The 12,831-nt window shown below is 40.7% G+C and overlaps 1 protein-coding gene across 2 annotated transcripts in view; it reads left to right on the forward strand.

Moving 5' to 3' along the window:
• The window catches only part of HLF (HLF, PAR bZIP transcription factor), a 39,967-nt gene that overhangs the window by 5,664 nt on the left and 21,472 nt on the right, over window positions 1-12,831 (forward strand). For both annotated transcript variants that reach the window (XM_018554081.1, XM_018554082.1), the window contains exon 2: window positions 3,236-3,571. In XM_018554081.1, coding sequence (XP_018409583.1) covers window positions 3,236-3,571 — 336 coding nt within the window. The remainder of the gene's footprint in view (window positions 1-3,235; window positions 3,572-12,831) is intronic.

Here is a 12,831-nt window from a genome sequence, read left to right on the forward strand (position 1 = left end):
TATATATATATCCACAATACCTTCATTTCTGTATAATGGGACAAGTATTGAGATTAACGGCACTGCATGCTCTGCAAAAGTACAGGGAAATGTAAATCAGGACTGGACACATTAGTGCGGAATTCAGGAGCCAGTGGGTCTAACCTAGGAGTCAGCAGGAATTTTTTAGGAGCCCGCTCCATTGACAGCAACTAGAGAAAACCTAAAAATGTAGAAAGCATTGGCCACCTGGCTCCTGGGATCGTCCAGCTCTGATGTAAATAATGCAATAAACAAGCAATCATGTTGCAGTGTTACAATTTTAAAAATGTGCTTCATTGTGGCCATACTGTCCTTGTCTTCAGGCAGTTCCCCACCAGTGGTCTACCACCATGTTTGTCTTTATGACTTAAGGAAGAAGTTAGTAATGTTAAGGTGTATATCTGTAAGCAAGTGCTTACTATAGGGCTGTAGGTTTTAGTTTTTGCGGCAGCTGTAACCTGTAGATACAGTTACATATACCACAGTAGTATATGGTGCCACCATGTACCATATACCAATCCATGTTTTGAAACCAAACAACCCCCTGTCTGTCATTCTTCCAGAAGAGTTTTACTTGTCTGTTCTGTATAATAGCTCTACCACTCAGCTACTAAAATGTTTATGATGCTCTTAATTAGATGCCCAATCTTTAACATTTTGCACATTCTTGAATGATATTGTAAAGGGAAATATGCTTTGTAGCTGATGTTGACCCGTGTTGGCAACTTTAAATGCCCAAAAGTTTATGTTTTTTTACTCAGGGAAATCAGAGGTATGACTAAGGTGTGTCTTTGCCCTGAAGGATCCCCCTTTCCCAATTCCAAAACCTTGGGGGGTATGATGGTTGGATCCCATATAGAGTTATGTTTTAATGGTCTGACTGTAACTAAAAAAAACATTTCCCCTTTTAAGCAAAGATTCTGTTTTATGTTTATAAATTGTTTTATCTTTGTAACTTGATCTTTTTATAATTTAGAACTGTCCTCAACTTTTTATTTTAAGCAAAATACTAGGGGTCTTCACTGATCAAGATAAGGTTGATGTTCTTCTGCAGATATATTTTGAGAATGTCACATCACACATTCAGTTTCCTTGCTCCAAAGTTTTCAAGCTTTAAAGAACAGTTAAAGTGACACTAAACTCAGGAGTTAAAACTTAAAAATGTATTCAAGTTTCTAAACTATTAACAAAAATGTATCTTATTTGTGTATCACTCGGCTGTAGAGCCTCCAATCATCTCTGAATTGGTGCTGACACTGTCCTTCCTTCTGGAGGGGGGCTACTTTTGTTCCCCATGGTCCCTATGTGTGTTTTAAAGTAGTCACCGCTCCAAGCTCACTCCTGTGATGGACTACAATTTCAATACAAATTGGTAAACTAAACATAAGATTGTAGTCCATAATGGGAGAGAGCTTGGAGCGGTGGCTACTTTACAACACACACAGGGACCATGGGGAACAAAAGTATCCACCCTCCAGAAGGAAGGACAGTGTCAGCACCAATTCAGTGATAATTTGAGGTAATTGAGATAATTCGAGTGATAGACAAATAAGATACAGTTTTGTTAATAGTCAGGGCACCGGAATGCATTTTTAAGCTTTAACTCCTGCGTTTAGTGTCACCTTAAGCATAACACTAGGGGCCATTACTAATCAGAATAAGGTTGATGTTCTTCTGCAGATATATTTTGTGAATGTGTCACAACACACATTCATTTCCCAAACTTTATTGAACAGTTAAACAAACTAATCCCACTTGTCGGTGATAAATACATTGTTATAATATAGGCACGTGTCTGTTTAGAAAGCAAAATTATATTTATAAGCATCCCGTGTGTGATGCCTAAAACGGTTACTCGGAGTACATGACTTAGTGGGACGGCCGCATAGAGATTGAATAGGTGTAATCTATAGTTCTTTATTTCCAGTATTTGTGAAACGCCAAAATATGTCACATACCTTGTCTGGTAGACTTAGATTCTTCCTGTAATACTGTAAAATAATACCTAACACTAAAAATTTGCAACAATTACCACATTGCTATCCCAATGCCCAACTTTCCTCTCCTCTCCACTGAATCTTGGGATTTAGCGTGATGGATTTAGACTAGGGACAATGTAATTAACATGTTTTGGGACAATGCTGGAGAATTTAGAGGATATTGATGCAAGCAAGAGTAAACTATATGAAGTCTATGTTGACCTTGTCCTCATTGGTAGTCATACCCAGTTTCATAGGACATGCACTCACTTTTTCATATAGATTAGTCTGCAGTGAAGTACTGATGACTTACAAAATTCATGCACGCCTCTATATGACAGGGCCAGTTTGGTAAAATCTATCAGCATGGTTTTGGGTGTTGAGAACAAATCAGAACACAGAAGTTCCACAGATACACGAATATACAGTATATAAAACTTATGACATGGAACCTCAATGGTCCAAAGCAATTTTGCAGAGTGTGTATCGTATATACTCAATAGACTTCTACCTCCAAGTAAATAGTATGGCTAAAGGGCCAAAGCATACTGTCTTCCTAAAACAGTACGGCAATTACAAAGCATAGAAGAATTTGCCTCTTAGCTTCAAAAGTTTATTGTTTCCAGATCATATTGCTGTTTTTACTGTCAATACATATGAGTAAGTTTATGAATAATATCACACAATTTAAAAGGGTTTCTGCTGCCATTAAAAACTTCTGGAAGTAAATTTGATAGGTGTAATGTTCGGCTTTAGGCAGAGCAATAGATTCTGAAATAAACTATGATATCTGGTAGGACCAGGTTATACTTATCATTGGGTCTCTAAAGAGGAGTGGAGCCCGCCATTGAAAGGGTTTCCCACTTTGTTACTATAATTGAGAGCCCCGAAGTTAGCCAGACATCATAGTCCTCTGAAATTTTGGAAATAAAAGAAAAAAACAACCCTATTTTATAATTCATTGGTCACCTTCCTGTTCAAGAAAGTGAACCAAGGATCCCCATATATTAAAGCATCAATGTCAACCTCTACACTACCAAGTTATAATGATATGTTTAGCTTCCCTGAGCCATGGCATCGCCAGCATTTGTATCTTGTTCTTCGGAAATCTTTTCTATATTCCTGTATTTGTCTTATTGTATATATAGTCCTATATTTGATTGTATAACTTACTCTGTACAGGAGATTATGGTGTAGTATAAATCAGTATTAACAATATCCTACTATTATTTCAGCCTTTTGCAAAGAAAAAGATAAAGAGAAGAAGTTAGAAGATGATAGCACAGCCACGTCTGTCACCCAGTCGGCCTTCCTGGGGCCAACTCTCTGGGACAAGACCTTGCCATATGATGGAGACACCTTCCAGCTGGAGTACATGGACCTGGAAGAGTTCCTTTGTGAAAATGGGATTCCACCTACCCAATCCCCACATGAACTGAACTCTCATCAGCCTAGCCTCCCGCCACCCCCAGTGACCTCACCTACTGTCATGGATCTGAGCAGCCGAGCATCTACCTCTGTCCTACCAGGCCTGGTGCCCCAGAACTGCATGCACAGTCCAGTGAGACCTGGTAAGCACTTTTTTTTTATTTATTTACTGAATTTTAATACAGTGGAGACCTGTTCTCCAGAGCTTTAGGGTGCCCTAAGGCATGAGATGACTGTTGGCCGGTCCTTTCTGATTGTGTCAGGCATGGATGGCTGTCTTGGTGTCAAAATGCACCCTGTGACCTCTTTAGATGCCTCCAGCTAAAAGACCTGAGATCTTTTCCAGTGGCATTATGAGCATATGCATCTGTGTGACTTGGTTTCTCCACTGCAAATATGGCCTGAAATTCAGAGGAAAGAAAAATTATGGGTAACTCCACCTACAATGTATATATTTTAGCTGCAGGTGGTTTCTTAATGACTCACACACTGACCTTTCATTTCTTTCAGTCCAGCAGTGAGATCTTTGCAAAGCTACTGGCTGTGCTCAACTGCATTGGACACTTGGTGATGAGGGAGCATGGAGGATGGAGCCGGCTTCCCGGCCAGTCAGGAAGTTGGAGGGCTATTGTATTTGACAGCCAGGGCCCGCCACTATAAGAATTTCCAAACAGTGCCTGCGTTTGATTGGATGCAGGCACTGTCGGGTCGATACGTTTTCCCCTGTCTTCTTTGTCAAAAGTGGATTGCAAAATCCACTTTTGTTGAACCAGGTGGTGCCAGGTGTGCCACCCAGAGCTCGAATTTCCTGCTGATTTGGCTGAAATTCGAGCTGTTGTTGGGCAGCTTTAGTCTACAACAAGGATGTTCCCTGTCCTCCTGTTGCATTCTCCATTAAGTATAAATAATCAAAAATACAACAGGAGAGTGATGCCTGCTGCAATTGTCCACATAAAGTGTGTAAGACCCCAAGATCTAGTGATCTCACCACGGGAGGCCTTGAGAGACATTAGAAACTCTTAGATAATTTTTATCACATGCTGTATTAGGATGTTTCAATGTAAAATGTATATTTCCCTTTTCTGCTATCACTTGTTATATCAATCTTACAATAATTATATCAATCTTACAATAATGTACAACAAGGAAATACAAGAGCATGCAAGTATAACTTGAGCATCAGACCTTTCCAAAACATTTGCTATAATTGTTCAGACAAGTACCTTTTTATCCATTATTCCTTATTGAGGATCAATGTCATAGTTGGAGGACCACATTTGAATAGAAGAATCCTTGTGAAGGTTGACCTTGACCATGGATTGCTCACCTACGCTCATGTGCAGAAACCGCTAGCCTTTGTTGATGCTCCGTGTCCTTATAAAGACATGACTCCTAAGAGCTGCGTTCCTCAAGGCATATCAAGCACAAGCTCTAGTGGCTGGCTCTTTTATTGAAAAGCAGTTTACAAGGATGGACTAATGTTGCCCATACACTAGGGACTTTTTTAAAGCTGGCCATCCACCTATAGATTATCTGCAGATTTTCTATGGTCAGATGGAAAAAGTGCAACAGATTTCTCCATCTACGCTAAACTGTGTGGATGGAGGAATCTCCCACTGGGCCAAGTTTCAGTATCTTGCTAGTTGGCACCGCTGGCTTCAAAATACCTGAACAATCCGATTGAATGCAGGCATTGTTCAGGTATTTTGAGAGCCAGCGGGGCCGACTAGCAAGATACTGAAGCTTGGCCCAGTGGGAGATTACTCCATCCACACAGTTTAGCGTAGATGGAGTAATCTGTTGCACTTTTTCCATCTCAGAGTAGAAAATCTGCAGATAATCTCCTGGGGTTCGGCCAGCTTTACATGGCAGGGACGCTGGTACGCTGCTTAACTAGGACCCATTCAATCATTGTTGTGATAGAATGCTGTCTAAAAGTGGTTGCATTTGTTAGAAAATTGCCCATGTATATTAACAACACGAAATCATTCTAACCTCTTCAATCAATATTTAAACCTATGGCATGACTTGAAAATATAAAGCTCAGTATGGGTCCACTTGGGGATGGTTTACACAAACTTGAGCAAAGAAAACTGAAGCCCTTGTGCTTCCAAACCATATAGGTTTCATTCTTTAGTTGAAATGTGGATACGGTTACAGTAGTAACTGCTTATTTTGTGTAACCATTTTGCATCCTCAAGGTCCTTCATGGCAGGACACTCATTCCCGTAACTATTCTGTACTGCAAAGCAAATGGTAGCTTCATTGATTAGCAACTGCTGATGTACATGCTTCGTTTAATATAATTCACAGATTTTGTATGTGACTATATCACAGTGTCCTTGTGTTATGCAATGGTTGAGTCAGCAGATGCACATAAAATGTATCACACTATTCACTACATTATACAAACTGCATTGTAGAGCATTCAGAAAGTGTGTCACCTACATGACTGATCACTTGTATAGAAAGGAAAATGCATTGTTGTGCTTATTCTGCCAGTAGATATGTACCTGGGTTTTAACAGTAGAGAGCAATGAAAGGAAATTCCTATTTGTTTCAATTCATTTTTTTAGACAAATTCCAAAGCACTCAATGGCCCTTAAAATTGGTAATAAGGTGCCAGGAGAAGAAAAGGATTAGTATATTGTATCTTTGCTGCAATGTCAGAGTGTTTCTAAAAGGGTCTGGAAACATCCGATGACTTGTCTCTGATTGGTGGATGGGTCTGAGAGGAGTATGCTGCAGTCTGCAGACTACTTCTGGCCAATCAGAAAGTTACAAGTGAGGATAGGGAGACAAAGAGAACTACTCCTAGTGAATGTCCCACCAATTCACTGGTGGAGCATGGAGAGCAGCATGCTAGGCGTTTGGCTCAACAATGACCACAAGTCAAGGGACGTAAACCACTAACGCAACCAGTAGCATAGACATTTCAGCCTGATTTGCTTCCTCAATGTCTAATAGTTGATGTTGAAACTAAAGAAAGTTCAAGTTTTCTTGAAGTCTTATCTCTAGGTCCTGGGAGAGTTTAGTGTAGAGAGAAAAGACATGTGAGAGATGTGGGCATTGTGACCTGTAGAAGCTATACCTGCAAAAGATCCCAGGAGAGTATAGGGTAAACAATTAGACAGAGAAGATGTGTGTGAGAAATGTGGGCCTGGCGACCTGTAGACGCTATCTCTAGAAATTATCCCAGGAGAGTTTAGGGTAAAATAATGAGAGAATGAAGACGTGTGAGAACATCTCTCATGGACATGGAGACCTGTGGAAGCTACCTCTAGAAACAATCCTGGTAGAGTTTAGGGTAAACCAATGAGAGGCAGAAGAAGTGTGAGAGATGTGGGTCTGGCAACCCGTAGAAGCCATCTCTAGAGAAGTCTCTGAGAATGTTTATGGTAAACCAACAAGAGAGAGAAGTTGGAAATGGCAGATGTGGTCCTAATGACCTCTAGAAGCTATACCCAGAAAAGGTCCCTGGAGAGTTTAGTATAAAACAATGAGACAGAAGACATTTGTGAGATGTTGGCCTGGTGACCAGTAGAAGCTATACCTAGAAAAGATCCTGGGAGAGTTTAGGGTAAACCATTGAGAGAGAAAAGACATGTGAAAGATGTGGGCCTGGTGACCTGTAGAAGCTGGGATCCAGAGGCCCACTAAAAACACAAGCTGAAAATAAGCAGGTTATGTCTCTCTTCCGGGGAGAAAGGTCATGAGGGCAGATCTGCTGCAAAGCTCCCTTGACAGTGTGGCTAGGGCAATTGAAACCTCTTCTACTTAGTACAAACCTAGCCCTAACTAGACATATTCCCACCCAAGCATCATATTGGACATGAGGGCAGCATTAGGTAATATATAGCAATTCAAATTATAGAGAAGACAGAATCCACATTCACTGAATATTTTTTTAGCAGATAGACCTGGGCAAAGTTGGGAACTAGGAAACAAAATGACAAAAGTAAACCAATTGTATTGGTAAAATGGTAATGTGCATTTATAACTACAGTAAAATCTACCTAAAGTGAACCTGTTCCATTACCCTGCATGCCATGCCAACAAGACCACCAGACAACGGGTATATTTAGAAGAACAGATGAGCAGTCGCCCAGTGCAGGTTACTTTAATAAATGGTTCTACTGTGTATATGGATGAAAGGCAGATTTCCAAGTGTTTTGTCCTTGTGAGAAACCAAAATTCCTCTATGTGGATAAATAGAAATAACAGACTAATGTATTTGTTGAAGCAATCATGGTAGGCTTGGAGCCAGAGGAGCCCCTGTGCTGTAAAAAGCATATCAATTGGTAGGACAGTTCAGGGTCATGTGACCTGATGCCGCTGTGGTGGTGCAAGTCAGTACTGAAGACACAGGCGTCTTCAGTCAAAGTAGATGAATCCTCCGCTGACATTGGCATCCACCAAACAGATCTGCTGCAAAGCCACTTTGAGTTTAGGTCCAATGTAACTTTTTTTTTTCTATTGCTGGAGGATGGATATTTTGAACCAAACACATCCTAGATTTTGGCCAATCAAATATCGACCTCCTCCATCGAGCTGAGAACATGCACAGCTGCTGAGCAGCAAAAAAATACAAAACTTGCTAGTTACTGGTCTGTTACCGTGCACATACTATTAATCAGCGACCGTGACTATAATTCCCCTTCAAATTCTTGTAAAACAACACAAGATCAATATGTCTGTACAGTGCAAGGCTAAGCGCAGTGAGCCCAGGCCCCGCCTCTGCTAATTGCCACTAAGTAAAGCTCCACGCATAGCTGAGAATGCCCGGATTATAGATAAATCTCTGTTTAAATAGACTTTGGTGCCTGACAGGGCCAGACAATTATTGACAGAGGAACAAAAAAAAAAAACCGACTACTTTATTTCTGCCTTATTGATACGGCTGGATAATTAACGCGCACTCAACATGCCCCTCCCGTGTTTACTTTCCCAGCTTGTAACTGAGACACGTGTGAGCACACGGTGCTGGAATACATGTGCTCACATTTCATCTCATGTGAGTCTGGATTACTACACATACAATTGTACACATGGGTCTGCCCTGTGCGGCCAGACTGTTCTGTCCCGGGGGAGCCGACAGCCACACAATCAGCTACACATTAGTAGCTGGCTTGTTTTAGATCTACTGTACTGTACAAGGATGGATGAATAGATATATAGATAGATAGATAGATACATACATACATACATACACACATACATACATACATACATAGATATATTGATAATAGTTAGGTGATAGATAGATTGATAGATAGGATCAATAGATCGGTAGAAACAGTAGGTGATAGATAGCTAGATAGATAGAGATAGATAGATAGATAGATAGATAGATAGATAGATAGATAGATAGATAGATAGAGATAGAAATAAAGATACATACATACATAGATTGATGATAGATAGATAGATAGATAGATAGATAGATAGATAGATAGATAGATAGATAGATAGATAGATAGATATATTGATAATAGTTAGGTGATAGATAGATTGATAGATAGGATCAATAGATCGGTAGAAACAGTAGGTGATAGAGAGAGAGAGAGAGAGAGAGAGAGAGAGAGAGAGAGATAGAAATAAAGATACATACATAGATTGATGATAGATAGATAGATAGATAGATAGATAGATAGATAGATAGATAGATAGATAGATAGATAGATGAGCAAAGGGTTAGATTATCTGTCAGGTCATTATAGCAATTCCCCTATTGAGGAGATATCTCTTTAATTCCTGCCTCGGGGACAATGTTGTCACTGAAGACTTGAGTTACACTCTAAAGTGTCTACAGACAGTAGGGTCCAATCTGGCAGATTGCGGTAACACCGGGGAGCAGGGTCCAACCCTGACTTGCCTTGGCCAAACAAACTCATCAAGCAGGTTAGATTCTCCTGGTGGATCGCTAGTTTGGGCCCATTGATGGTAATATTGGTATTGCTGCTGGGTGTTTATGCTTGGAGCCAGTCTACTGGTGCCGTTTAATGTTCTTCTCTTTTTGTAGCCTCCACCCCTTGTAGTTGTCTTTTTGTTGTATTATAGGCAAGAGACATTCAAGCACATCAGTGGGGTTCTCCCTCTGTCACTTATGCTTTAAAGCCTTATGAGGATGTATAGCCTATTTTAGAAGGCAGAAAGATCATTGTAAATGGCCTCTCACCAAGCCTACCGCTATTCATTTCATTTCATTGTGGTACAGCCTGTCTGCTGAGTGGCTTTAATTGTCCTCCTAAGAATCAACTCTTATTTCTTAATACCACCATCCCTAATTATTGAAGGGCCATACATAGGAAGCTACAAAACATCAGGACAATTGTTCCAATCAGTTTACCTCAGCCTAATTTTAGGTAATCCAATGCTGCTAGATTCTAGGAAGCCCCCACACGTGCTTCTGGGTGGATCTACATTTTGCGATTGTATTATTCTGTGCCGTGCAGCTTCCTCCATCTATTTCTCTGTTAGAAACAATGGGTGGGTTTGGGAGTACTTGGACTGCTTATTAACATGTCCTAGAAGTGAGTGTCCTAAAAATACCAGGTAGCTTTCAACATAGGCATTTTTTATCAATGGGGTATTATGATCAACATGAGGCGTAATATTGTTCCATCTGTATGCTTCCACTCTCCTGCTCTGCACCTTTAGGCTGTCCATACATGGGGGGAATGCGATGATTAGGAAACAAACTATCAGGCCTTTAATTATCCCTGCACACCCACCATTCAGTATATAACAGTTGATCCCCATACTACAAGTTTTGAATCTGCAATAGGCAACAGTGACGTAGTGTGACCTTGGCCCTGGTGCAAAATATGAGCCAGTGCCCCGAGTTGTAATCCACTAAAAGTCTCATTTAAGCTACTTCCTGTGAGACAAGGCATTAAGGACCAGCCCTCTAGGGGTGCGTAATCAGGACACCTGGACTTACAGGAGAATGCTGAAGAGAGTGGTGTCCTGTCATTATGTGATGACACACTCTGTGGCATTCAGGACTTGCCCACCACTAGAGGAAGATGAAGAGGAAGAGAACCTATGATATCAGGCAACTGGACATAATGCATCTAAAAAAAGGTTTGTATGAAGTTACCGATGTGGGGTGAAAGGGCAGGAAACAGCTGTGGAAGGGGGTGATAGCCGGAGTTGGGGTTCAACATCTCCAACCCATATCATTTTCCCTCCATCAACCATTCCAACCACATTTCCTATTGCGCCTAAAACTCCCAACCCTAGCATCCCCTCCTCTGCACCAGACCTCTCTAAATACTATATCCTCTCCACTTCGCAAAGGCATTCCCTTTCCTCCATGAGAAGCATTTCAGCCACAAAATTGCTGATAGCAATGAAGATGGTTCTTAGCTATGGCTAGTTGGGCCTAGCTGCAACCTCTGCTACTTCTGTTCATATGCCGTTGCACGTATCTGTTCTTCTCATCTATCAGAAGAGAAGAATAGATTGTCAGGAAAAACTTCCAGTCCACCAGATCCCTTGTGGTGGTAAAGGTCCACCATGCATGCTCAGATCGTCTGATAGCAGCAGAACCATTTGTATTGTGTGATAGTCTCTGTCTATATCTCTGGTTTCAACCATTACGATTGCAGGCATTTAAGAGCTTTATCTGAAGTCCGTTCAGTTCAATAAACAGAATTCTTAGCAGCCCTTTGAATGGAAAAAAAATGAATCCGTTTTTTTTATTGTAGTGGTGGATCAACAAACAGACTTATTTAAAGCAATAATCCAGTCCCTCGGGGGGCTGGTGGTGCGTCACATGCGTCTGACCCTGGTCACAAGGCCTTCACAGTAAAATCAGTTCAATCATTATTTAGGGGAGGCCAAGCGAAGCTTTCCTGAAGCAAACAGGCTCATGGCCACGTACTTAAGGAACAATAATCCTCTTTGTGTTACAGAAAATGATGGTTACTAATATGCTTATGAAGAACAAGTAAGCTTTTTTAGATGGGTATTTGGCTTCCAGGGGATGAATGTGTCCCTATGCACTCAATAAATGAGACTCATCTTGTGGTTTGACACGTTTCAGTTTTTGATTACTGATTCAAATGTTGGAAGTTGTAAACCAAAGGCTGCTGGATAAATGATAGGCTTCAAGTATATATCAGTTCTGGTTTATCAGAAATGGAGCCAAGTTGGAGTTGTTGACAATAGAGACTGGTTGTTGTTCATCTTTCTTTTGCTGGCAAGAAATGTGGTTTCTCTGGAAATCATCCTTCAATATTTTTCTTTGATTTGATTCTTCTTAATTGTTTACTTAGGGTTTAGGCTTTTTTTCAGCTTTTCAATATATTCAGAATCATTTTCATTGCTAAAGACGCTATATTGATGTTTTACTTATAAGTGAAGCCTGGTGAAGTCAACTCTTGGCTTCTGACATTGTGCAAAGACCCCATGGTCTCATTGATTAGATCTGTTCCCATTCACATGTGGGTTTTTCCACTTCTTATGATTCTCAATGATATAAAATGAATTAAAACAAGGAGCTTCATCACCGTGGCTGTGCAAGGGGTGCTGACCTTTAAACTCCATCTCAGACATCCTGCCACTGGGTCCCAAAAGAGCAGAGAAACTGTTGGGTGGTTAATCTGCCAAAACACACTGATGTAGTGAAATGAACTCTATCCTGTTGAAAATCACAATTGTGCATTTTTTAATCATCAACCACTGGAATTAACAGAATCTTTTAAAGTGAACTTGTATTAATCAAAATATGCAAACTGCCCTTTCTAAGCTTTTTCTGAACATGCTATCTGTCTGGCTGTATCTACCTTCAATACTCATCTGGATTAAAAATACAGCCAGTGAATTCAAAGTGATGACAGAACTTGTTTTGGCTTAGTAAATTCATACTAGACTTTTGGATATGTGACTGGTACCATTCCTAGTGGTCCTGCTGTTATGTAGTTCACCTAAATATCCAAAAGCCTTACCCCATGAACCAGGCTGCGTTTGGACCTGCAGCAAATCATCTGATGCAGTGGGACTGCACCCCTAATATACACGTTTTTTGTATACCTGCATTGGATTTAGCATGTCCCATCTAATCTCTAGCTAAGCTGTTCCCCATTATTCTGATCATATTGCTCTACAGTTATTCCTGGGGATCACTGCAATTCTTCTAGTTTAAGTCATAGCACCATCTGCTGCCCATTCCATACTTCCTCGTCAACTCTGAAATGGGGCTAGACTGAGAAAAGCTTGGGACTTCCTGTACAGTGTGTACAGTTTTGTATTTACTTCAGATGTATGCTAAACCTCACATGCTTGCAGAGGCAGTATGTACTGGTAGGAGGTAGCATGCAGTAGGCTGGGACACAGTGTGCCCAGGGAAGGAGGAGTGGACTTGGCAATCCCTTCTCACGTTGAATGACTTGTGCCA

This window comes from Nanorana parkeri, unplaced genomic scaffold (genome assembly GCF_000935625.1).
Source record: "Nanorana parkeri isolate BGI_ZX_2015 unplaced genomic scaffold, ASM93562v1 scaffold141, whole genome shotgun sequence".
In the NCBI taxonomy this organism is placed as follows: Eukaryota; Metazoa; Chordata; class Amphibia; order Anura; family Dicroglossidae; genus Nanorana; species Nanorana parkeri.